The sequence below is a fragment of the Camelus bactrianus genome, chromosome 36, assembly GCF_048773025.1.
Source record: "Camelus bactrianus isolate YW-2024 breed Bactrian camel chromosome 36, ASM4877302v1, whole genome shotgun sequence".
NCBI lineage: Eukaryota > Metazoa > Chordata > Mammalia > Artiodactyla > Camelidae > Camelus > Camelus bactrianus.
The window spans coordinates 1,665,046-1,691,734 of record NC_133574.1 but is presented as its reverse complement, the minus strand read 5'-3'; the positions used below and the strand labels follow the sequence as shown (position 1 = coordinate 1,691,734).

At 54.8% G+C, this 26,689-nt stretch overlaps 1 protein-coding gene and 1 long non-coding RNA gene across 13 annotated transcripts in view; one reads left to right on the top strand and one right to left on the bottom strand.

The window, feature by feature from the left end:
- Window positions 1-4,248: 4,248 nt before the first annotated feature.
- Window positions 4,249-13,160, bottom strand: LOC105065160 (uncharacterized). Of its 9 annotated transcripts, XR_006722994.2 has the most exons (6): window positions 12,972-13,160; window positions 12,686-12,778; window positions 9,320-9,435; window positions 8,688-8,812; window positions 7,529-7,788; window positions 4,249-6,379 (listed from the first exon to the last, which is right to left on the bottom strand). It is a non-coding gene; the product is annotated as an uncharacterized LOC105065160 (long non-coding RNA). The 9 variants fall into 9 exon arrangements; XR_006722990.2 differs by having other exon boundaries at window positions 12,686-13,160; XR_006722996.2 differs by lacking the exon at window positions 9,320-9,435.
- A 111-nt stretch (window positions 13,161-13,271) lies between these two features.
- The window catches only part of GRB10 (growth factor receptor bound protein 10), a 112,026-nt gene continuing 98,608 nt past the window's right edge, over window positions 13,272-26,689 (top strand). The window contains exon 1 of one of the 4 annotated variants that reach the window (XM_074358594.1): window positions 13,272-13,394. Coding sequence is in view for 1 of the 4 variants with exons in the window: in XM_074358588.1 (XP_074214689.1) it covers window positions 14,146-14,234 (89 nt within the window). In the remaining 3 variants the exon portion in view is untranslated. Of the gene's footprint in view, window positions 13,395-13,467; window positions 13,690-14,099; window positions 14,235-14,269; window positions 14,462-26,689 lie in introns of those variants that run through there. The other 3 variants (XM_074358593.1, XM_074358588.1, XM_074358589.1) reach the window with 3 other exon arrangements.

Below are 26,689 nucleotides of genomic sequence, written 5' to 3'. Positions count from 1 at the left end.
TGATTGGCTGCCGGGGAGGTGGGAGAGGCGCGTGGCCTCATCGGTGGCTGAGAGCCCCGCCCCGTCCCGGGCAGTGAGTGTCCACTAAACGGGTAGCACGCGGCGGACTCCGAACAACCCTGAGAGGCGGCCAGCGTGTCCCGTTCCAGCTCAGCCGCGCGTCGTCCGCTGAGCCGTTTTCTGTGCGCCATCGCGCCTGGGCGGCCCCCGCAGAGCTGGCCACCGCGGAGGCCCCCGGGGACATTGCCCAGGGGACAGTGAGGGACAGCGTCACAGCCGCCCCGCGGAGCCCTCTCGCGTGCCCTGGGGCCGGGCCGGGCTGCAGGGCGCACCCAACGGCCTTAAATGGGCATGTGTTGCGGGGTGGGGGGGGAGGTCAGAGGCAGATTTATCCGACAGAACCTGTGCCAGGAAACGCACCTGGGGCGCCCGGGAGGGCAGGCTGCAGGGGGCCCGCACGTGTGTGTCTCTTTCCTTCAGTGGCAGCTCCATCAAATGGGGGGGGGCCGGGGAACAGCCCCGCATCTCTCATCCACCGGGCATCTCTGACACTGAGCTGTGCACTGAGCTGATGCAGGAAACTGTGGGGCCAGAGGGCTCCCCGTTGAGGACATGCGTGCCTCACCAAGGGTGGGTCCCTGGCGTCGTGCAGGAAAGAGAGATGCGCAGGCCATCAACAGAGTGCGGGCCGTCTCACTCGGAAGGGAGAGCAGCCACGGGGTGCAGGGTTCTTGGCTTTTATGGGCTTGCTAACGCCATATGCTAACAGGTGGGAGGGCAGGTGTGCGCCTGCAAGGTGAGTGGGACTGAATCGGGCAGCCCCGCTACAGAGCTGCGGGCTCAGGCTGACCCGGACTGTCCGTACTGAGCCTTCCCACCTGTCAGCCGCTGGTTCTCCAAGGCCCGGAGGCCAGGCGCGCCCACCCCGGAGTGTCTGATCTGATCCTGGCGGCCTGGGTGGGGCCCAGAATCTGCATTTCTGATGCATTCACAGGAGGTGTAGACGCTGCTGGCCTGGGGACCACACTCAGAGCCCTGCCCTGTGCCGCGCAGTGGGCGGTAAGGCCGCTCCTGGCTGCAAGAAGAAAGCGGGGAGCAGGTCAAGTCCCCTGACTGGAAACGGCGAGTCCACCCAGGACACGCCGAGACACGTCTGTCTGGGAATGTCTGTTGGGTTGAGAAAGTGAGTCAGCTGAGGACGTGCTGACCCGCAGTCATCAGAGTCCGTGGAAAAGGGTGTAGTAGAGGCGAACGGGGGCTCTGGATGAGGGACCTGGTGCGAAAAGCAGGATGGATGCCAGGAGGACCAGACAGCCTCATTCTCGGGTTCTCCCCCCTCCTCCCTCCTCTGTCTCTCCTCCCTCCCTCTCTCCCCACTCCCTCCCCCTCCTTCCTTCCCTCTGCTGACCCAAGAATACGGTGGTGCTTTCTGGACGCTAAGCTTTGTGAGTGGCCTGTGAAATTCTTTTTTGCAGATAAAATTAAACTAAACTTGGTGCCCTTAATGGTCCACCCGCCCTGTCAAGACGCCTGATCTATGACCTCCGGCCTCCTGTGAAATTCAAGTTGGACTAACGAGATGGAACATCCACTGGGGTATCTCAGACGGAGCCACCGGCAGTGGAAACGGGGAATGCAGGGTGACTGGCTGGCCGGTGCTGATGGAGGCACACACCCTGAAGGATGCCGGTCACATGGCGAGGGGCGGGGGAAGCCGGGAGGACCGGAGGGCCTCTGCCTCCTGCCCCGGAGCACATGTCCCCTGCAGCCCTCCCCAGGGTGACCCCGAGCGAATCCCCTTCCTCGACGCTAACGAAAAGCCAACAGCAGCGTTCTAATCAGATACACAAAGGAACATTTCTTTAAAAGCAGCTTGCCCGGAGGTTTTTATTACAGAGCTATTCATAGCAGCCAGGGAAAAAAAAATCGAAAATGGGGACAATTGCCCCACAGGATGAACCTGGGAGGGGCTGCAGGCAGCGCAGATGAAAACAATGCAAAACTCCCTCCGGACACTCGGAGATGGAAGCACGCCCATCGTGACTCTGGGGAAAGGCAAAAGGTTACGTTAACAGTTGACATTTTACGTATTTTTAACTGTCCCTGTAAACCTGGGAAAGCCAGGGAAACATAAATGAAGTAAGTGAAACGGGAAAGGCCTTCTTTCGCAGGCGGCTGTCAAAGGAGAGCTCAGGGCGGCCACCATCACTTTCTCGTTCTCTTTCTTCAGCGTTTCCCTCCCAGCGACTCCCTGCACCCCGTCTGCCTGGACGGCTGGCCGTCTCCAGCTCGGGGCGAGCAGCCTGTCTGGGAAGGGGGATCAGACGGCCCGGCTCAAAGCTCACTGTGCAGACAGCCCTGAGCAGCGCGTCGGAGGACCCGTCAAAGTAAGGACCCATCCCCGGACGGGAGCTGGAGACGTGCGTTCATTGGACACTGTCCTCGGATGCACTGAGTGTGGTTCCAAAGTCTTCCTTCTCTAGGAGGAGTGCACCCAGAGTCTCACCAGGTCCGGCCAGCCTTCTGGCAAGAACAGGAAGACTAACAGCCCAAGGGGGCTGGGGGGGGGGCGCCCAGCGTTTACCGACGGCTGCCTTGGAGGTGGAGCCCCCAACACTGACTGATGGTGGTCCCCACATCACCGCATGACATGGGTGCTATTCCTAGGGTCTGAGACCGACCCAGTTCCTTGCAGGTTCAGTCTTAATAAACCCACTGGCCTGGCATGCGCCCTGGGTTGGGACCCAGCTGGGGATTCTAGGTGCTTCCTCGGGTCAGTTTCACCCCTCTTAGGGGTTCCTCCATGGTGTCTGAGGACCCTGAGGCTCGGGGTGTTTGGGTGAACCGCCCAAGGTCCCAAGTCAAGTGAAATCTGCGCTCTTCACAATGACGGAAGTTCTCAGTGGCTTTTCTGGAAGGATCGTTGCCGGAACGGGCACACAGCATCCTCGAAAGACCCTACCCCCAGGCCTTCAGTGTCAGCTCCAGCTCTTGGGTTGGGTGGGGCCCCCAAGGGGGCGTCCTCTGCAGTTGGCTGAAGGCGTCTGGCAACCACTGCCGGAGAGATGCTCTGAGTCATTTCGTTCGAGTGCCAGCAGTAAATGTGAATTATTCCCTAGAAAGTTCCCCAAAGCAAACGGCTATAGCGCGTCCTGCGGATCTTTTTCAGATGCAGACTGAGCCCAGCGGGATGCCAAAAGCATCTTCCAGAATCACCCGGGCTCTGCTACAGCCAGAGTTTTCAGCAGGGGCTGGAGGATACGGTGGTGGCTCCGAGGTTTCGCAGCGGACTGGTGCCTTTTTCAGCCCAGGCAGCGTTTGCAGGCTCCCGGCACCCTCCCCGGGCGCGAGCGCGCTGCACAGGTGAGGGTTGGCTGCGTGATGCTCTGCCTTATGCTGGAGATCCGGAGTGACTCGGGCTGCAAGGACAGAAAGCTGCCCCTGCGATGCCAGTCTTTTAATGGATGTGTTCTATGTGAGTGAACATTTGCATCAGAGATGGTGCTTTAAGCTGCCAGGAATGACAGACAGAAAACTCCACAGTGAGGACATGGCCTGGCTTTGGCACTGGACGCCCAGGGCTGGGTGGTCTGAGAGGACATCAGAGGCTTCATTCCGTCTGCTGTCCCCTGGGGATGGCCAGGGTCCTCCTCAGCCCACGCCCTGGAGCTAGGGCGGGGGTGGCCAGTGTCACGGGGGCTCCCTGCCCTCCTGTTCACAGTGCATGTCCCACGGGGACAGGATCCTCCTTTTCTAGACCCTCCAGTGAGCCTCCCTCCGCTCGGTCATCTTTGGTCTGAGCTGGTTCCCACGGCCACTCCTTAAGTGACCACAGTATCACTCGGACAGGGGTGGGGGTTATTCCGAGGACCAGACATGGCAGGGGACAGGCAGGCCTGCTGAACCAGGTCAGAATTACGAACCTGCAGGTCTGCAAACGTAACACAGCGGGTTTGTTCCCCCACTAGGTGTGGAGTGGTTTACTGTGTGGCAACAGAGTATTGAAACGTGATGGACAAAATTCAGTAAACTATAGAAATCCACTGAGCCATCAGGGAAGGGACGAGGGGGCTGGTTTTACAGCTGAGGAAATTGAGCTTCGAAAGGCGGTGTCCTTTGTCCAAAATTACACAACTGGGAAGTGGAATTCAAACCAGAACCCAGGTCTGTCTGACTCCAAAGCACAAGTGTGACTGAAGGCAAGTTCGTGTGCCCGACGCACACAGAGACGCCAAACAAACCGAAATGTAGGAGGTTGGAGCAGCGAAAGTTTTATTGCAGGGCTGAGCGAGGAGGCTTCTGCCCCCCAAAACCCCGAACTCTGCAAAGGGTTTCAGCAAAGCATATTTAAAGGTCAGCTGAGGGACAGGGGTCTCAGGGTACGTGATGAGCTCGTGCACAAGCCTCTGACTGGCTGATGTTGGGGTAACAGGGCGGTCAACACCATCAACCCCCCAGGCACCAGAAGGTCCAGGGGCCACATGCTCTCCATCATCAAGTAGTTAATTTCTTCCCTTTGGTGGTGGTTTTGAGCATCTGAAACACTCAGGAAATATACGTGAGATGCTATGAGCTGGGCCCTTCAGAGAGGAGCTGCAGGGGAGGACACAGGGAGGGGTCTGACCCAGGAGGGTCCCCCGGGGTCCTGCTCAGTGTTAGTTGTCCCTCTGCTGTGCCCACCCGGGGCACTGTGACAGCAGACTCTGCAGGTGACGGGATGACTCCCCGGAAAGTCCTCAGCAGTCGGTGTGATGGGCAGGGAGGGAGCCTCAGGTCTCCCTGGAACCTTGGGGTCCCCGGGCAGCTTGGTAGCTCGCGTGGCCTTGCTGTGAGGGGTGCTCCTGGGATGGACATCTCTGCTCTGGGCATCCCACTGGCCTCCATTCCACCCCCCACGCTAAGGAAGCCTCTGAGATGGCCCATGGCATCATCACCTGAACCACCTTTCCAGTTCCTTGCATTTCTCATGGTGTTTGCGGGGAATCAACTCTCTTTTTTAATTTATTTTTTTATGTTTTTGGTGGAGGGACTGGGGATTGAACCCAGGACCTTGTACATGCTAAGCACACGCTCTACCACCGAGCTACAACCTCCCCATGAGAGTCATGTCTTCATCGGCGTCGGTTAAGTGCACGTCGTGTTTACATGCTTAAAACATAGTCCAAAGCCACTGGCCCTGAGGCTCGCAGTCCGGGATTTTAGAGCTGCTTCCCGGACTCCACCTCCCGTCCCGTGAAGACCCCTGCCGAAGCTGAGCCTCGTGGGGCTTGTCCTAAGGGACACCTGAAGGGGCCTCACAGAGGTGCTCAGGGGGCAGGTCCCGCGTAGACTTGTGTCCCCGTCCTGGCTGTGGGGCATCCACATGGTCCTGTCCACAGCTCTTGACCTCTGACGCACTCCCTGCTGGACAGCAGCCGGGTATGGTCCTTGACTGGGCACCGAGGACCTGCCGTGGACATCTGCCCCTGACCGCACCGTGAAGCCACCTCCATCCACTTGCCCCACGACGGACGTTCAGATGCCACCGGGCATCTCACCGTCAGGAGGGTCCCCCACTCGTGGGCTTTGTGGATACACTGCCCGCCTGCATTTGCTCTCTAGGAACAGCTCCTCCCACTGCCTGTTCTGGGTCTGCCCATCCTGTGGGTGTCCCTGGCCTCAGACGGTCTGGATTCCCAAGCTAGCATCCTAACCAAGTCCTCAAGCTCCCTAAAAGCCGGCGGAGGTGGGGGCAAGGTTGCAGGTCAAAATTCCTATCTTGAATAAACAAAGGATGTAATACCGTCCTTCACGCTGGACTCAAAGCCACGGGGAAGCGAGATCACTTTTTTCCTTTTTCTTTTTTGGAGGCACTGGGGATTGAACCCAGGACCTCATGCATGCTAAGCACGTGCTCTACCACTGAGCTATTCCCACCACAAGATTACATTTTATGATCCCCCCCAAAAATGAGAGCCCCTTTCCTGAAGGGCGAGAAGTTCACCATAGTGAAATCTAATTGCAGAATTTTGCACATAGAAATCCCAGTGGGTCACACATTTAAATCACCGGTTACATGGGAAATCATAATATGACAAGAAATGACGGCAGAGGCACCCGGGGAAGGTGGAAGACAATGGTCTTGGGTCAGACAGATGTGGCTGCAAACCTCAGCCCCGTCACTTACTGGCCAAGTGACCTTGAGAAGTCCCCTAGCTCCCCTGAGGTCACTCTCTGCACTGTAAGACTGGGATGATAATATTTATCTGAAAACGCGTTGCTCGGGTTCACTGGAGGATGTGCATATACACGAAGTGCCTGGCATGGTTGTCACGTGAGGTCTGCATCACACAGCTACGGCCCGTCTATGATGAACGAGCTGCTTCAGAAATGGGGCTCGCTGCACGGAAAATAAAAGAGGAGGAGACAAAATAAAAATTCAGGGGAAGAAGGAAAAGAGGGAATACTGAGTTTTTCTGGAAAAATCAGTCATATAGTCACCTGATCTTTCAATCTTGTGGGTTCCACAGTATCACTAATTATCAGAGAAATGCAAATCAAAAGTGCAATGAGGTGTCACCTCACACCAGTCAGAATGGCCGTCATTCAAAAGTCCATGAATGACAAATGCTGGAGAGGCTGTGGAGAAAAGGGAACCCTCCTTCACTGCTGGTGGGAATGCAGTTTGGTGCAGCCATTGTGGAAAACAGTATGGAGATTCCTCAAAAGACTAGGAATAGACTTACCGTATGACCCAGGAATCCCGCTCCTGGGCATATATCCAGAAGGAACCCTACTTCAAAATGACACCTGCACCCCAATGTTCATAGCAGCACTATTTACAATAACCAAGATATGGAGCCAGCCTAAATGCCCATCAACAGATGAGTGGATAAAGAAGCTGTGGTGTATTTATACAATGGAATACTATGCAGCCATGAAAAAGAATAAAATAACGCCATTTACAGCTACATGGATGGACCTAGAGATCGTCATACTAAGTGAAGTCAGCCAGGAAAAAGAGAAAAATACCATATGAGATCACTCATATGTGGAATTTAAAAAAAAAACAAACACAAATGAACTTATTTACAAGACAGAAAGACAGAAACAGACTCACAGACATAGAGAACAAACTTATGGCTACTAAGGGGGAAATTGGGTGGGAAGGGATAAATTGGGAGTTCAAGATTTGCAGATACTGACTACTACATGTAAAATAGATAAACAAGTTTCTCCTGTAGAGCACAGGGAACTCTATTCAATATCTTACAGTAACTTACGGTGAAAAAGAATATGAAAATGAATATATGAATGTAAATGTGTGACTAAAACATGGCACTGTGCACCAGAAATTGACACAACACTGTAAACTGACTGTCCTTCCAAAAAAAAAAAAAATCTTGTGAGTTCTAAACCCTGGGTGACGCTGATGGTGGAACAAACCAGAAAGGCTTTGCACACGATCATATGACATTATTCTTTCACATTCGTCCAGCAGCAGCGTGGCCCCAGGATGGAAGCCAAGATGCCCCTGATCACCGCTTACCTGGACTGGGCTTCCGGTCACCACAAGGGCTGGCTGCGAGATCTTCCTCAAGTTGTCCAGGACCAGCTGGTCTGCTCTCTGCGTGGTCTCACACCACTTGCAGGCAGAGTAATCCTCTTAAAGAACGTGGGCTGGTGAACTAAAGCAGGTTCTGGTTTTAGCAATTTAAACACCGACGTTGAGAGGCTGCCTGGAAGACCTCCACTGACTGAGCTCGTCACACATCACGCAAGTTGCGCCGCTCACGGAATCCTCGGTGGCTGTGAATCAGTTAAATAATTTTGTTCCTATTTTAGATTCTCCTATTAGCTCTGCAGCTTTGGGGATTAAAACCATAAAGTGTCCTGGGCTGGAAGAATATTTCATTATGCAAAGTTTGTACGATGTTAGTGTTTAATTAACTCTGAACTGAGCTAAGGGGCTGCCTTGGCTTTTTTTTTTTTTTTTTAAGTGGTTGAAAAGGACCTCGTGATGGAGAGGCATAAATAGGTTTGGATACTTAAGGATTCAGAATTGTGTCTCCGCACCCAGATCCTGATCCCCAGGAAGCTTCTGCAGGAGGTGGGGGTCTTGGCTTTCCCCTGCTACTAGGATCATGTCCTTTGGTCCAGAGATGGTCAGCTGTCCAATTAGCAGCCACCTTCCCCAGGCCTTCCTTTTTGCTGTTAGAAACCGCCCCCCAACATAGAGGTTAAAAGTGCCTGGTGCTCACCGTCACACTTTTTGCTGCGAGGGCAGGGGCCTGAGACCATCCTCAGGCCACATGAGAAGAAATCTCTTCAGCTGTGCGGCCCCAGAGGCCTGCTGCCTCCTGAGAACGGGGGCCCCTTGTGCTAAATGCACTGATTTTTTGGTGGAAGCTAAGACTGATTTTTATGCAAAAGATTCAGACTTTTAACCATTTTCTAAAAATTGCAAGCATAGTATTGACCACCTCTGTTCTCTACGAACTAACAAAAAAATGTGTCTGCTTGTACACAGGCTGCCCGTTGGAGTTTCCTGTGTTTCCATGGGGGCAGTGGGGAGGACTGGGGGGCCCCTCCTCTCCAACCCCCAGCCCCTCTTCCGCTCTGCCAAGAATCTCCAGTCCCACCCATGGCCCGCAGATGCCTGCCTCCAATAATTTAGAACCTCTTCCATTCTCTCCATTGCAACTCACCGTTGTCCCCACCAGCAGAAGTCCCCAGCCGGTCGCCTGGCTCCACGGTGAAGCCAGGTCGAGTTTTCTGTAACACACCTGGGCTGTTCCAACTCCTTCAGGTCACCCAGTGGGACAGGGGACACCTGTGCGCAACACAAAACAGCACCTTGACCCTCACCTCACGTCTTCTACGGAAACTAACTCACGTTGGATTGCAGAGCTAAACGCAGGAACTTAAAACTAGAAAACTTCTAGGGGAGGGTGTAGCTCAGTGGTAGACCATGTGCTTAGCATGCATGAGGTCCTGGGTTCAATCCTCAGGACCTCCATTAAGATAAATAAATAAAATAAATAAACCTAATTACCTCCCCTCCCCCCAAAAGAACAAAAAAAGTAACACAAAAAAGGAAAAGATATATTTGCAAAACACGTGTCTCCTAAAGTACAGGTATGCAGTATATAGACAGAATTCTCACAAGTCAGTGCTAAGAAAACAGCGTAAAAATGAAAGAAAAAAAAAAAAGGCCAAAGATGTAGACTTCAGAAAAGAACGTATACACATAGCAAGTGAGCACGCGAGAAAAAGCGCTCTGTGTAACTTGCCATGACGGAAAGGCACATTAAAATCAGAACGAGACATCATGACGCACCAGCCAGGTCGGCTAAAATTAGTAAATCTGACAACACCAAGTGTCGATCAAGACGCAGAACTGGAACCCGAGGCCGTTTTTGGTGCAGATGGGACTGGTACAGGTCTGGCGAATTTCTAACAAAGCGAAACACATTTTGAATGACGACCTGACCGTCCATCTCACTCCTCGTGAACTTACCCAGGACGAATGAACACTTATGTTCCCAGGAAAAAAAAAAAATCTGTGAAGCTCTTTTATTCATAATTGTCTCAAACTGGGGCTGGCCCGAATTTCCATCAGCCAGTGCATGGATGTACAAATTGAGGTCAGCAGCATGAAAAAGGGACAAGCCACCGATTCAGGGAACAACATGGGTGAACCTCGAATGCGTTACGCCAAGTGTAAGAGGTCGGACAGAAAGTGCCCCACGTTTTGCGGTTCCATTCGCGCCATCACCTCGAAAAGGCAAATCACTGGGACAGAAAACCCGGCAGCGGCTGCTGGGGGTGGGGAGGGGGCCTCAGGGAACCTTTCCGGAAGAGGGGAGTCTTCCCCATCCTCGCCGATGTCCTGGCAACGCAGCTGCACACCTTCACCAACCGCCACACAAGGTGAATTTTCCTGACCTCCGTAAACCAGACAGAAAAAGGGTCCCCCAGTGAGCTCCTGGCGGTGAAGCCATTCTGATTCCAGCTTCCTCGGGAAAAGGCAAGTTTATGGGAAGACATCGTAAGAGAAATGGATTTCGGTGGAAACTGGAAACGGACTGTGTAACCCAGGCTCACGGAGACACGGGATGGAGGGCACCCGTCTGGGGCTGACTTTTGCTCTCATGCTGGGCCTCGCCTGGCCTCCTTGTCCAGACCCTCTCCCCAGCCCAGGTGCCGGCGTCTGACTGGCCCATCCTTCCGCCCTCTGGCAAACGCACTGCACCTTGGCCAGGGGTCATCCCCCAGCAAATCAACTGCTGTGTGGGGACCAAGGCAACACGGGGATCTTGGAGGACCACGGGCAACGCCTCTCGGCGGGGTGTAAATCGTGTCCGTAGGCCCCATGACCGACAGATCGGACCTCCCCATCTCCCTTGGGATAATGTAGAAATGCCTGAACGTGAGAGAAGTCCCTTCTATGGTTCCATCCTGGCCTTTTATCAAGCCTTCTGAGCCCCCGCCCTGTCCTCCGGCCCCAGCATGCTACGATGAACTATAGCCATGTGGTAAATTCTTTCTTGGCTTCGGTGAGCCCTGAAGTCTCTCTCAATCTGTCAGGCCTTCTTTGGCCCCCTCTTGGTGGAACTGACCACCCTGGATACTCCAGGACCCCGCTGAGGTGTTGCTGCCACCAGGAGGCCCTCCCGGAATGCCGCCAGTCTCCCCACCTCTGTATGCCGGGGGCAGCCCGTACTTCCCTGTTTAGGAGACTCAAAGAATCACCCCGTTTGGAATACCGGTGCACATGGGAATCGTCGGGGGGCATCTTAAAAAATGCAGATTGAGCCCGGAGGCATGAACTCCGGAGGGCGGCAGGGTAGGCCCAGGGCATCTTGAGATTGTGTTAGGACCGCAGATCAATCCCCGCCCCTAGTGCTGCTCACCGCTGCCTTCCAGGCATGCCCTCCTGTGCACGGCGGGGCTGCAGGCCTGGCCTCACCCGCCGGAGCGGGTTCAGGCTGTCCGGGGACCCCTTCGCCTTCTCCCTTCTCCTTCATCGAGGGTGTTATAAGGTCTGAGACAGAGCCGGGGCCCCAGGGCCCATCATTCACATCCTCCGTTCACTTGCTCTGCTGATAAACTCATTGGCGTGATACGACTTCCCAGGCCTGGCTGATCTCACGGAGTGCCCGCTCACTCGGCGCCAGGCACTCCCCCTGCTGCGATGACACCCGTGAGGAGCACGTGGTGACAGTCAGTCGTTACTAATCGTCTTTAGAGTCTAGCAGATTCTCTACGGTCAGATGAAAGGACCTTCTTGCTCGTATTTGGGTCCCTGAATTCCTCACTATCGCGAAATCTTCCTTTTGGTCCTGACCGCTCAGGGTAAACAGTGCATTTCCCTTGGTGAAGCTTTTGAGCACCAAGGCACACAGCCTTGCCCCTGGTAAGGGGGCTGCTTCTCCAGGGCCACCCACACACTGCGTGGTGGCCCTGCACAGCGGCTTCCAACCCCGTGGGTGGGAGCACGTGGCCAGGGGACATTTGGAACCTGCAGCTGGCGATGGCTCCAAGGTGCAGTCCGCCCACAGGACTGTCTGGCTCGGATCACGGCACAGGGCACAGCTGTAGCCACAGCCACCAGCAGAGTGACACGTCCGTGACCTTGGATCACATGGTGCTGGGTGGCCCCTGCCCAGAAGGGAGACAGGCCTGCACGGGTGTCTCGGCAGAGCCGGGAAATGTGGGGAATGAGGGCCTGGCCGAGGAATTCTCGGATCCATGTCGGCATGACACTAGCGGACGTTTATTTTCATCCCTTCTCACTGAAGGGTAATGTTTGAATACCCGGATGTTCTGAGACCCCTAACCTGACCCTGGGGGGATCTTGTGATGGTGGGGAAAGAAATGCAATAAAGGACATGGTCAGATCAACTGGCAGGGATGGAATACTGACCAAGAGGAGACACACATATTTTGTATCAATGTACAAATTTGGTGAGTGCACTGTGGTTACGTATAATATCTCTACTCTTACGAAAGAAGGGGCGATGGGGTACAGAACTTACCTACAAACGATCCAGGGGGAAAAAAAAAAGATCTACGTATTGGGTGCTTTTCAAACATCGCCCACCAGGCTTCCTGGCTAGTGCGGGCTGGTGCTCTGACCCGTGCCTTCCGCCACGATGTAAGATTCAGCGCGTATGACTTCCCAGAAGATGACCCCAAACCTGCTTTCTCTTCTTTACTCCGCTCTGAATCCTCTGTCTACACGGGGAGTCTCTGTGTTTGTTCCCTTCTTCTGGGAACCTAAGCTCTCTTGCATCCTTGCCTTTCAGCTTGGGGTTTTCTGGACTCAGCCACGGGTAGGTACCTCCCGGAGGCTTATTCAGTTACAGGAAAGGATGACCTTTCATTCATCCATGCATCCAGCCAAAGGGGGTAAAAAAAGAGCTATAAAAGTGTCCTAAAGGGTTTTGGCATAATCCTTATTCTGCGCTTACCAGCTCCTTGACCTCTGGCAACGTATTCAACCTCGGGGAGACTCGGTTTCCCAGTGTGTGCCGTGGGCCTCTCCTAGTGACAACCTCAGGGGGCCCAGGGAGGGGGCAGGGGGCTGTGAAATTACAGGATTAATGACTGGCACAGCCCACGTGCTCAGCAAAGGTACCTTATCACAGCTGTTTTTATAACAGGAAAACCCAGAGAAAAAAGGCATAATTATTGTTATTACCCTGTTTGTATTATAATCTTGATTCGATGGAGACATTCATCATCGTGTTCACGAAAGGGTTCCATTCATGCAGGGGTTCCTTCCTGCCTTTCGCTTTAGGGCACGAGAAGTTATACCTTATTTAACCCCCAGGCTGAGGCTGGCTTATCAGCCCATTTCAGAGATACGGGCTTGAGGCTGGGCGGCGTTAAGAAAAGCTGCAGGACCTCCCCACGCCACCCGCACGCCCACGCCGGGGCTCAAGGCAGACGGGGAAACTGAGGTTGGGAGAGGCGAGGCTCCAGACCTGGCGGGCTGCGGCCGCCGCGCGCCCGGGTTCCCCTCTCCCGGTCCCGTCCTGCCGCTGCGCCCGGGATAAAGGATCTGGCGGCGCGGCTCCTGCTGGAGTTTCCAAGAATTCGCTCGCAGATCGCCCTTCGGGAGAGGTCCGAGGGGTCTTGGCGGGGCGGGAGCCCGAGTCCGCGCCTGGGGCGGGGCGGGACCGGGGGTCCGCGCGCCCCCCGCCCGCCTGCCGGTCCCGGGCGGCGGCCTCCGGGGACTCCGGCCCCGCGCGCCCCGCGCGCCCCCCGCGCGCCACGCCCTGCGCCCAGGCCGCGGCTCCGCCCGCGCTGGCGGCCCCGAGCGGTCCGGGCGGCGGCGGCGGCGGCGGCGGCGGGAGGAGGAGCAGGAAAAGCGACCGGGGGAGGAGGCGGAGGCGGCGGAGGCGGAGGTGGCGGCGGCGGCGGCGGCGGCGGCGGCGGGCGGGGCCGGGCGGGTTTAAAGCCCATCGAGGGGGTGGGGAGGCCGGGAGGAGGCAGGAAGGGGACCGGGCCGGGCGCTCGGAGGCCGCGGACGTCCGCGCGGAGCCCGAAGTTTCCGCGCAGCCCGGAGGAGGCGGCGGCGGCGCGCGGGGGACCGGGACCGCCCTGCGCGCCGCCCTCGCCCCGCGGGACCCGCGCCCGCCCCGGCCGCGCCGAGGGTCGCCGGCGGCCACGCGGAGGCGGCCGGGAGCGGCGCCGCGGCAGGTACGGAGTTGGGCGGCGAGCGCGGCGCCAAGTTACTTCGCGGCCGGGCGGTCCCGCGCCGGCATTGTCTGCGCCGGCCGCCCGGGGGCCGGGGACGCCGGGCGCCGCGGGGGCGCGGCGGGCGGAAGGGCGTCGCCCCCGGGGCCGGGGGGCTGCGGTGCGCGCGGGCGGGGACCCGGGCGCGGCGCGCGCGGGGACCGTCCTGTGCGGCGCCGAGGCCGCGCTCCCGGGCCGCCCGGAGGGTGGGCGCCCCCGGGCGCTCCCGAGCTGGAGCGCGGCCGGGCCTCGGAATCCCGTCCTCGGCCGGTGCCGGTGCCCCGCTCCGCGCCGCCGCCGCCGCCGCCGCCGCCGCCGCCGGCGGGGCCTACCCCCCCACCCCCTCCCCGGTCCCGGAGCAGCCGGCCGCCAGCCGTGGAAATGCGATAAGAGCCGCGCGGGTCGCAGGAGGCAATTCTGATGCAACTCCCCGCCTTGCCGAGCGCCGCTCGGAACGCCTGCCTGGCCGCGGCCCTGGAGCGTGTGCGCCGGGCGGTACGGAAAGGAGGGTATTCACTTTTTATTGTGTTCCTCTGCTCTTGGGACTGCAAGAAAGGCCAACTTTTTGGCGTTGGCTTTGGCGAAACCCTGGGTCCCCGAAGGGGAGCCACAGGTGACCCTGCCCGGGCCTGGATCTTTCGCGCTGCGTTCGCCAGCAAGCTTTTTTTTTTGCAAACGGTTGCACCCGGCTTCATTCAAGGGGATGCAAAGGCAGAGACTCAGAGAAGTAGCGCTCGTGAGTAAATACGCCTTATTGCACAACTTTCTCTCCGCCGCTGTTTACCAGGCCCTGCCCAGAACACTTTGTTTCCGAAAATGCTGATTCAGCCGTTTGGAGGTCCCGGGTTCCAGACACGGGGCTGTATTTAACGTTTGGCTCGGTTTTACTAAGAACACATGTTGTTAGCACAATAACAGGCGTTGGCTGGGGTTTACAGCCCTGAGCTGCGAATTTTCCGCGAGAGGTGACCTCGAGTCCCATGCCCCCCCATCCCCCACCCCCCACCCCCCCCCGCGTTCTTTCCAGGAGGCAAAAACAGGTGGGATCTAGGTTTCTCTGGCAAAAGAAATTCCAGCTCTTGGCTACGCTGAAGTGTCTGCTAGGGTAGTACTTTATTGGGGAAGGGCTCTGAAAACAAAGTGTTTCCAGGAATGATTCGAGATGACGAGGCTTTTCTGTTAAAGACCAGAACCCTGGGAGGCGTGCACACAATATCTGAGTGTTACTGGGAGCGCCTGGCAGAAAAGGGCCACGGGGGCCAATCCCCAGATTACAGGGAGGGAACCTGAGGACAGGCAGAGTCACAAACTCAGCAAGCTGCCTGCGTGCCCGAGAAGTGTGGCGACCGAGGCTTCTGTAGCATGTCACTGTTTAGGGGACGTGTTCAAAGCCTCAAAGCTGCTTTTAATCCTCTACAGCCCACTGACCCCATTTTACAGGTATGGAAACTGAGGCCCCAGGGCTTAACTGCCGTGCCTGGGGTCTCGTGGCCAGCCAACAACAGTATCACCAGAGCCTAAGCTTTGGGTTTTTTGTTTTTTGTTTTTTGGTTTTTTTTTTTACGTCCTGTGTGGTTCATGCTTCTGTCCCGGAACACCTGCCTCGGACGGAGACATGGTCCTAACAGCTCTCCCCTGCCGGTCACCCACCTGCAGAAACAGGAAGCTCTGTTCCCATTTCTGAGGCTCCCCGTCTTCCAGATGCCTGCCGTGTCACCAGGCCATGATCAGTGCTGTCCTTCGTCCACTCACTTGTTGTACCTAAATACATACTTATTTTGGGAGAAAACTTTGTTACTCACGCAGTCATGAATCTGATACGGTAACCAGGTTTCCTGTAATTAAAACAGGGTTTTATTAAAACCTGTGTGTCCCGAAAGTCATCTCTGGCTTGTTGCCTGTTGTCTGCACTGCTTCAGGGACAGCACTAGACGGGGACCAGGTCTAACCTGCAGACACCAGTCTGCTCCTTGAGCAGAGGTTGGGCCTTCATTTTCCTCCCAGAGCTTTGGCAATCCTAGGTTGGCATAGTTGATCAAACCTAATGATATAAAGGTGGCATAATTTAAGGAACTTAACTTGCCTGGAATGCTGTCCAAGTCTTAACTGCAGGGGGAGAGAAACGGGCACACTGGTAGGATGCTGTTATGTGAGCTGCTGGCTCGGTTGGCTGGCCCGCCTGCCGGGACTCTGAGACTGGGTGCGGAGAGTTTTTCTGTCCTGTGTCATGGGAAGCAACTGCGCCTTTGCAGTTTGGGGCACGATCTCCGGGTCTGTTTCTCAGTCTCTTAAATCAAGATGGAATCGCATGGGGCTCATAAGGAAGACGTGGCTGTTTTGTCTTTCCTGTAAACAATCAGCCATCGGTTCAAAATTTAAATAAAACTCTGCCAGTGGAGAAGGGATTTCCCCTGTCTTAATTTATTTTTTTGCTCAAGGATGGGGGATTATGGAAGATGTTAGGACAGACAGGCTACTTGGAAGGCAAGGCTTTGGGAATCTGGGAACCTTTCGCGGGGTCTGTGTGCTGATGGGTGTGTAACTGATAGGGTCCATTCAAGCCCTGGCCAGCATCCTTCTGAGCATTTTTAGACACATGCTTCTGGGAAGCATGTCTCTGCTTCCCTAACCTTCTCCGTCCAGCGGGGACCACTCTGTCGCTGACTTCCCTTGCTGAGTCGTGGGAGGACCAACAGCTTTCCTTCAATAGTGCAAGGAATAGTGGTGTGACCGCTTTGAGAGGTGGCAACAACAAAAAAAAAGCCATGTCCCTGAGGACAAAAAGAGTCTCAGAGGAAGAAATGAGCGCTTGCGACTTTCTGCTTTGGGGATACACCAGCTCCAAGGAGAGAGATCCCTTTTGGTTCGTGCGGTGGAAGGGATGGGCGTGGGGTGAGCCACGCCTGGCTCGCCCAAGTGCTGGTTTGCACGTGACTGGATGCCACTGGGACACTGGAATGTTATTTTTCAGCCATTGAAGTTGCGTATGGAATTGGGGGAGGGTTTTCCTCGATTGTTCAGACCCTTAATTTGAGGACCTTATTTGGGCTTGACCGGCCACGGTGGCCTGTGCGTCGTAGCATCTCCGGGGGGCGTGAGTGCCGCCATCTTGCCCCCTTTGGCTTCCCCCAGGATGGGCACCAATCCTGGTGACCCCACGAGACCTCAGTTGGACTCGTGGTTCTTCCTTTTACTAGGCAGGTGGGCAGGTTGACTAAGGTCATCAGTAAAGTGAGAGTCACAGGGTTGCTCACCTCGGAGGGCAGTGGGGAAGGTAGGGTGCCGTCCGGGGTGTGTAAACCTTGGCACGTGTCAGAGCTTGGCGACGCCGCGTGCTCTTAATTTGCAAGGTCCTTCAATTCACTGCAAAGGAGGCTCTGCGTATTGCATTTCTGTCTCCCAGTGCTCTCTCCTGGACAAAACCCTGTTGAATTGACCGTAACCTGCTTTGAGCACCAGTCCCTTCGAGTAAGGACCCTTTTCTGGCCTATGAGCAGCAGTTTGAACTTCCCATGGGTAGGATGCTAAGGGCAGAGGTGGGTGCAGAGAGACCTCCGGGTGCAGGCATGTGGGACCGGGGGCCATCTGTCTTCAGGATCCCCAGGTTGATTGGTGTCTCGAGTCTGCAGAGACACTTGTCCCAGCTGGGACCTCAGTGAGCATGGATGGCTGGTCCCGACGGGCTGGCTGGGCCCCTGGGGAGTGGCTGTCACACGCTTTCCGAGGGCTGTGCCCGTGGGCGGAATCCCCTCGAGTCCTGGCTGCTTCTTTGAGCCAGGACAGCGGGCCTGGGGACCAGCAGCAGGAATCCTGCCTGGGGACATCGGCTCATTGTGCACTTGGCGTGGAAAGTCGTTGCTGTGTTTTGGCCCTCTTCACTGTGTCATTGTCACCACGACTGAAAGCAGGGTTGGCAGCTGGGGTCCTAAGGTGGTGTTTCACTGCACGAGGGACTGCCCAGGGGGCCCATCTGTCTGGCCCTGCCTGTGAGCCATCCGGTGTCTCCCGGGGGGCCCTCTGCAAGAGAGAACCGTGAAGGGGAAATGGTGACCCCCTGGGGACCTTCTGTCTCATCCTGTCACATGGGTGCCAACACGAAGGAACCTCCAGCTGCCTGGATCACACTTGAGATGCTTCTTGAAATCCGCGTGGCACGTACTCACTCCTCTTTGGTGCACTTACCTATTTAATATTTTTTTTAAACTTGCATCCCTTGGGAGTGTCTGCTTCCAGCCTTTGATGAGTTGAGAACTGCCTGTAATATAAAAGCTTTTCCCATACCCTGTGTGTAATGGCAGTGATAATTTTAGGATTCCCTGCTCCAAGAAACTCATAATGACCAAAAAGCCACTCTGATCTGAGGGAACGTTTTAAATTCGGACGTCCGTGCAGAAGTGTCGTGCAGGCAGGAGGTCGCCCCTGGCCTAAGGACGGCGCCTTGCTCCAAATCTGGGACCCGGCTTGGAGATCTTCCCGTGGGCCGAGCGGTGGAGCTGAGGGCTGTCCACGGCCCTCCAGGTGTCCTGCACGGGGGTGTGGGGGGGTTTCCCGGGGGCCTCCAGGTTGCTTTTTCTGGAATGTTGATGATGTCTGCGACATCTGCCTGGTGGGGAGGGGTGAGTCCGGATGGGTCCCTTGCTCAGCTGGGTCACTGCTTAACCACATGCCCGCCTGGCCCGTCTCCCCACCCTGGGAGCAGTGTCACCCTGTCACAGCGTGGGACACCGGCAGCCCCCACCGTGTCCTGCTGTCCCCTGGCTGTGCTCTCCCGGCCTGGCCTGACCAAGCTCTGTCCCTTCGAGTGGGCTTTTTAACCCCTCAACACCCAGGGCAGACTTTGAAACTTGGTTTTTAGAGCTGGACACAGTTGGAAGATTCGATGCCGCAACAACCCGCAGCCGACCTCTTCTGTGTTTCCCGCCGCGTCTGTAAGCAGGCATCCGCCTAACGTATTCCGGTTCCTCGCCCCTGCCTGCCTCCCCTCCATCCCCGCAGGCCGCAGCTTCACGCAGGATCCTGTGCCCTCCCTGCGTGGCCGGCGAGGCGCTGGACCGCTGTCCCATCGGCATCCCGCACCTGTGCTCCGCCTCCCCCCCGTCTCCGTGGTGACGCCGGCTGGACCCGCGCGCACCGCCTGGCGCTGGTGCTCAGGGTCGAGCCACGCGCTGTATGTTCTGCGATTGATAACGTCCTCTGCCTCGTGGGACATCTTGTTTCCTTCTGGAGTTGTGTTTGCGTTTGCTTTGGAGTTTACGCACCTCTCCCGCCCCCACCCCCGCCGCAAACCGCCACAGGTGTGCAAATATTCTTGCAGACGCCCCCGGTGTCCAGCCAGCCTTATCTTTCTGGAAGCAATGACTCGTGTGCCTTTCGGCAGCTCCCTGCCTCCGCTTCCTTCTCCACCATCCTGGGGTTGCCCTCAGTTTTTCTCTTCGGTTCCATGACTCCTCTTTCCTTTTCCCCCCACAGTTTGATGGAGAACAGTTCACGCTAGCTTCCCCCCCAAAAGACGTGCATGCACATTTTTGGGGGACTGTGCAGGTATAAAGACATTCTTAACGGTTCTCTCCACGTTTCACTGTTTTTTTTCCCCCTTTGTTTTTGTTTTTCCGTGTCTGGAAGCTTGCAGGACGTTCTCTTTGTGTCTTTATTCAGAAATCCCTTGAAGGTACGCCTTGTGGTTCTACATCGACAGTGTGGGTTACGTCAAGGGCATCTTCAAGCTGGAAACTCAGATCCTTGGGGCTGGGACATGTTTTTGAATTAGTTCCCCAATTTCTTTTTTTCCTTTTTTTTTCCCACCTTCCTCCTCTTTCTTTCCAGAGTAGCTTTTATTGGGGGAGGGTGTAGCACAAGTGGTAGAGCGCATGCTTAGCATGCACGAGGTCCTGGGTTCAATCCCCAGTCCCTCCCCTAAAAAATAAATAAACCTAATTACCGCCCCCCACCCACAGAATAGCTTTTATTTGGCTGTTAGCTGCCTGGGCTGGTTTTGCCATTACTTTTTTTAGCTCCCATCTGAATCTGCTGAGTTCCTCTAGGTGGTGGAGTGCAGCAACGTGACATTTCAACCTTTCTACTGGATTTTAAACTTCCGTTTTTTGAGTTTATTTTCTAAGGACCTCTATCTGTCTTTTTTGGTTATTATTTAAGTAGACTTTATTTTTTGGAGCAGTTTTAGATATATTGCGAAATTCAGCAGAAAATACAGAGATTTCCTATCTACCACCACCCCCAATATCTCCCCCAAAGTGGAACATTTTTTACAATTGAGGAACCTACAGCACGCCATCATTACCCCCAAATTATTACTCTTATTTTACTGTCATAATATTCTTGTTTCATAGATAATATTTTTAAAAATCGTGTATATATAATGTATCCATATTAGTTAAATTTTTCCCCCTTGTTCCTTACGTGGTTTCTTTGCTCCAATTTTTGCCTTATTCCTTTTTTTCCACGTTTGGTTCTGGCCTGCCCAGAGCAGAGCCAGTGGCGGGCTCGAACTTATGCACATGTTTTATTTGGATGTTCTGGGAGGGAGGGCCAGGAGGCTGGTGCCCAGGCCTGAGCAACTGAGAGAAGCTGGTGGTTCCATTGTGTGTGTCTCCCGATGGACCCGGCGGAGGGACAGGGGGCAGAGGGTTAGCTTCTAGTTGGTGCCGTGGCCATCCCACCGCCTGGACCCCTGGGCACGAGCCTGTGGCTGCCAGGTGCAGGCCACGTGGGCAGGCCATCATTGGCCTTGGGCCTTGTCAGGCCCGTGCCCCTGTGCTCGTCCCAGCGCGGCCAGGCAGAGGCCCAGACGGGTCAGGCTGACAAGGTGGTGTCTGACCCACTCTGCTTGGCCCTCCTGTTTCAGGTTCAAGGCCTGGGGACCAGCCTCCGATTCCTGCACTGCGCCCTGCGCCCTGGTGCCCGAGCCCTGGTGGCCAGGCGCCCAGCGATCCCGTGTGGCCGGCTGGCACCAGGATGCGCTGGGGTCCAGCTCACATCATGGCTCGGTTCTGATCCACGCGCTGGCCCGGAAGGGCCGCCCTGGGCCACCTGGAAGGGCTGTGGCGGTCAGTAGGACACTGTTCTCGCCGTGGCTTTTGGTGGCTAGGGGCTCTGAGGTGCGCGTGTTCTTGGAGACAGGCTCCCTGACTGCCCTCGGGCCATCCAGCCGGAGTCCAGGATCCCGCAGCCTCTGGGTGTTGGCCATGGGATGGCGGTGTGTCACCGTTTCTAATCATAATTTTTTAATATGTAACAAGTAACAACGGTACCCAGATAAACGCGTCCGCTCGCTCTTAGCCCAGTGATGGGCAGTGGGTGCAGGAGCTGGCTGTGGACATGGGGAGATGGGGGCTCCTGGGGGAACTGGACCTTTTTCTCTGCTGAAAACAGAAGACCAAGGCCTGGTGGACTCCTTCGAAGCCTCGTTGACATGTCTAGTCTTGTGTCAGAGCCTCGGATACACACATCTTGTCCCACAGCATCTTTGTCCCGAGCCTGCGCCTTCCTGGGGGGAGCCTGTCGGACGGCTCCGGGGCAGAGATGCTGAAGCCGGGGAGCGCTCGCCCTCTGGATGGGGCTGGACTGACTGCTCTGCACACAGGACCCGCCGTCTTCAGAAAAACAGGATCACCTGTTCACACACCGATCATCTCTTTGGTCAACTGACATTTGTCACTGGCGGCTGAAGTCCCCCCCAGGGTGTTGACAGAGGACCTGCTGGAGGCGCCACGCCGAGGGAGCTGTTGTCCCTGGAGGCTGCTGTCTCACTGCCAGCCGAGGGAGGAGGACGTGGGCGCCCTCCCCGTCTCGGCTCTGTGAGGATGAAGGACCGGTGACCAGCGGCAGGCATGGTGCCTGTGCCCCAGGATGCGGGGCTTCAGGTGCCGTTAAAAGTGACCCTGGGTTCCAAGCACCACCTTCAGTCCGCTGGCATCTCTGCTCCTGCGCCCTCAGCGGTGTTTGCTGGAAGCAGTCTCCACCCCTGGGGAATTTGGGGTTTCTTGCCCACCCTAGATGTCCAACACGTGCATGGACAGACCGCGAGGGGCTTTGGACTCCGTTCCTTTGTCATCTTTTATCAAGCATCTCCCTAGACGTGTGCTGCTGGTGCACAACTCGGTGCTTCTCGAAGGTTCAGCGATGTCACAGGAACTAATATTCACGGCCACACCCCCCAGACAGTTAACACAGTGGCTGCACCGTTTTGCATTCCCATTAGCCGTGCACAACTGTTTAAATTTCTCCACATCCTCACTAGTTCAGTATTTTCCAATTTTTCCTTCCTTCCCCGTCCTCCCTCCCTCCCCCCATTTAAAATTTTTTTAAATTTATTTTTATTTATTTACTTATATTTAATTCTAGTATAGTCGGTTTACAATGCCGTGTTAATTTTTGGAGTACAGTGTAGTGACTCGGTTACTCACACACATACGTATATTCCTTTTCAGATTTTTTTTTCATTATAGACTGTTACACGGTATTGAATAAAGTTCCCGGTGCCGTATAGTAGGACCTTGTCATTTATCTCTTTTATCCCCTTTTTTTTAAATAGCAGCCGTCCTCATAGGCAGCAGGTGGTACCTCATTGTGATCTTGATCTGCATTTTGTTGTTGATTTGCAGGAGATCTTTATATATTTTGAATATTAATCCCTTAGCATTTGCGCGATTGGTAACTGTTTGGTCCCTTTCTGTGGCCGGTCTTTTCCACGCTCTTGTCCTGTGATACATGCAAGTCTTAAATTTTGATGAAGTTCAGTGGATCTGTTTTATTGTTCGGGTGCCGTCCGCACGAAGTCATTTCTCAATCCACTGTCACAAAGATACTCCCCTGTGTGTGCTAAGAGCTGGTTTCAGCTCCTGTGTTTAGATCTTTGATCCACGTTGAGCTAATTTGTGTTTCTGGGGTAAGGTAAGCGTTCACGTCATTCTGTTGCACGTGGAAGTCCAGTTTCCCCAGAATCATTTGTTGAAAAGACTCCCTTCCCCCCACTGAATGGTTTGGCATCCTTGTTGAAAGTTTAACCCACCATGTACGTGAGGGCTCATTTATGGGCTCTCGGTTCTGTTCTGTTAAGTCTGTGTCTGTTCTCAGGCCAAGGCTGCGGTTTTGCCTACTTGTAGCTTTGTAGTGAGTGTTGAACTCAGGAAATGTGACTTTCCCAACTTTATTCTTCTTTTCCAAGATGGTTTGGGCTATTCGGGGTCCCTTGGGAATCCATACGAATTCTATTTCTGTAAAGATGCCAGTGAGATTTTGATAGGAGGGCGTTGAGTCTGAAGATTATTCTGACTTGACAATAAGTTTTCCAATCCGTGACCACAAGATGTCTCTTCTCATTTACGTCTTATTCATATTCATATGGGAACGTTTTGTCATTTTCAGGGTACAAGTCTTGGCCTCTTGGTTTGAATTTATTCTTAATTATTTTATTATTCTTGGTGTTATTTTAAATGGACTTGTTTTCTCAGTTTCCTTTTCAGATTGGCCATTGTTAGTGTGTCAACACACAACTGATTTTTGCATGTTGATACATCCTGTGGCTTTGGTACATTGAGTAACTCTAATAATTTCTTGTGTGTGTGTGTGTGTGATTTTTAAGATTTTCTGCATATAAGATTATGCCATCTGCAAACAGAGGTGATTTTAGTTCTTCCTTTCTGTTTTGCGTACCTTTGATTTATTTTTCTTGCCTGATTGCTTTGGCTACAACTTCCGATACTGTGTTAAATAGAAGTGTTGGAAATGGGCGTCCTTGACTTGTTCCCGATCTTAGAGAGAAGCTTTCACCATCGAGCATGATGATAGCTGTAGGTTTTTTTCATATATGGAAAACCTTTTTTGTGTCCTGTCATCCTTGAGAAAGTCCCGCATGCCGTTAAGAAGACTGTTCTCCTGTGGTTGAGGGGAGTGTTCAACGCATGTCACATCTGTGACATCCAGTTGGTTTATGGTGCGTTCAGGTCCGCTGTTCCTCACTCATCTTCTGTCTGGTGGCTCCACCCATTACTGAAAGAGGGGTGTTAAAATCTCCAACTAGTGTTGTATGTCTGTCTCTTTCTCCCTTCAGTCGTGTCAGTGTTGACTTCATATATTTTGGGGTGGGTCTCCTCAATATCTGATGTCCTTTGTGTTTTGTAACAGTCTTGACTTAAGGTATATGTTGGCTGACGTTCCTATATAGTGACTTCAGGTCTCCTTTTGTTAATCTTAATGTGAAGTATCTTTTCCCATCTTTTCCCTTTCAACCTGATTGTGTCTTTGGACCTCAAGGGAGCCTTCTATAGACAGCGATGGTTGGGTTTTGTGTGTGTGTCTGTGTGTGTTCCCTCCATTCTGCCAGTATCTGCTTTTGATTGAAGGATTTAATCTATTTACGTTTAAAGTGATAACGGATAACGAGGAACGTCTGACATTTTTGCTCATTTTTGGCGTGTGCGTATCTTATAGCTTTTTATTCTTCATTTCTCTACATTCCTTTCTCCTTAGATCTATCCTTATGCTGGGAGAAAGGCTGCTAAGATGTGAGCAGTTACCGAGTAAATTACGTTTAGAAGATCATTTTACAAAACGCCGAAACCTGAATCGGCTGCTGTGGGCCTTTGGTACCACATCCTTGCCGTTGCTGGGATGGGATCACGGCGAGGTGTGTGTTTTCCCAGGGAGCTCCAGCCCTGCTGGGACAGGGTGCTGTGCTGCTGTTTGGGAAGGAACAGAACAACATGACCAGGGGGTGGTGAATTCCTTACTCTGCAAGGCTGTGAGTTGCATTGGGTCCTCAGGACAAACCTGCAAGGGGGAGAGGGAGAGACTTCCTTCTACATAGACGTGGAAATGGGTGCCCCTCACAGTCAGATAGGTGCCTGGTTCGGGGTCCAGTGGGTGTTAGTGGAAGAGTTGGAATTGCACTTCCAGGTCTTCGGACCCCTGTGAATGCCACCGTGGAAGGAGGAAGAGGGAAAGGACGGGTGATGTGTTTCCAGCGACTCGAATGCCCGGGGACGTGTGTCATGAGATCACAGACCCCGCCCAGGGTGCTGATTCTTTCAGGGTTTGTAAATATCAAAGGGAAGTGTCAGTCAATACATTGCACAGTGCCCGGCACACAGTAGGGCTTCAACAAGCATACATTTCCTGCTCCCTGGGGGAGTTTTGCAGGAAGAATGCTACGTTCTCCACAGTCCTGGGACTCTGGGGTTCAGAATGTTCTGGAAGCTGGTAAGTTCGGAAACAGAGGTATATTTTGCCCTGCCTGGGGATGTACCATCAGACAGAAGTGGCCGCTCTGTAGTTCCGCGTGTTGCCCAGAAGGGCCTGGGTTTTGACTTGCCTTTTGGAGGCAGGGACCTGCTCCTGCACCAGGAACTCTTCACAGTTTTGTCCTTTTCTTATTTAGTGAGATCGTTGTGGGTGGTTCCAGAGATGCAGGGAGGGGCCACCTGAATTGACCTCCATCCCCGAGGCGAGTCACGTAGGCTCTGGTAGGTCAGTGCCGGCTTTCGGGGCATCCGTGTGCCATCTGAGTTCATCTGACTTTTGAAAAGCCTCTCAGGGTGACCCTGGGCTGCCGGCCGATGAGGACGTGCGCTCCGGCACTGCTTCTCTCCGCCCTCCTTGCAGGGCCGGCTCCTCGGGGTAGAGATAACAGGCATTACCAGGCCCTTGCCCTATTTAGAAGAGTCAATCCCACGTCCGCAGGTCAGGAATAGATCCTCTTTCCCCTCCTTAAGCGCGCTTGGAGGCCCTGGCGTGGTAATCCCGCCGCGGGGGGTGCGGGGAGTGCGGGGAGGTCCGAGCCCGGAGGAGGCGGGGAGACACCGCGGTGCCCGAGGGCTGCGCGCTCGGGGCTCGCAAGTCCACGGAGGGACAGTGCCTCTGGAATCGGAAGGCAGATCCGGATCAGGGTCGGAGCCGATCCTGGCTCCGGCAGTGATGGGAACACGTGCGCATCCCGCGCGCATCGTGCGCGCATCATGCGCGCATCGCCCGGAAGGCTACCTTGCGCGGTGGGTCTGCGTCCGCTCCCCGAGGAAGAGGAGGAGCCCGCCTCCCCGTCCTGCGGCTGTCCCGGAACTCTGCTTGAAAACTGGAAATACTGGACATGTGACATTTTCCCCCTGATGCTGCCTGTTTGGTGGCTCATGGGGGACGGGGGCAGGAAAGACGGTTGGGAGTGACTCAGAGCTGTGCGTCTGGCCCGGATCAGCCCGGGACCAGCCTTCGGGGAGCGCAGCTGAGCCATGGTCAAAGGGGTCCGCCCAGCGTGGGTCCCCTCCTGTCCCCTGAGGGGAGCGCCCTCCACGTGGGCTCTGGCCAGGGACACCGTACAGAGGGTCACCTCTCTGAGGAGTTCTGGAATTCAGTATCATTTCTGAGAAAATCTCTGAAAGAAGAAGTCTCTGACTGGTTCCTTTCCCAAGACCCGAGGCTTTCTGTCCAGAGGTGCCTAGCGCCTGCTGCCCCCTTTTCTCCCACCTTTGCCTTTATGAAGGATGCTGTTACAAGTGCCAGAAGCCCATGGAGAGCTTGTGGCCACGTGGCCCTGTGACTTTGTCATTTTAGAAATGAAGACAGAAATAATAATAGAATAATAATAAACCCGTCATTTGTAAACTGAAGCAACATCTTTAATGGGAAAAAAAAAAAAAAGCCCGTATTTTTCAAATAAAAGACGCTGAATGAGAGCCACCAGCATTTTACCTTTTGTAAATCCCTGTAGCATATGGCTTAAGGGAAGTTGCCGGGGTCCTGGGCTCTGTGCCGCATCAGTCACAGGCCACCCGGCCTCCAGGAACCTGCAGGATGCAGTCGGGAGAGATGGAGGGGACAGGGCAGGTCACACCTTGGTGTCTTGGGGGTGGTTTTGGAGCAGGCGCTGGGAATGCTGGGGTCCCTATCCCTGCTCCCCCCGGGGAAGGTAGGGAGGGGAGCACTGGGCAGGGGCACCAGCCGTCCCTTTGGTTGG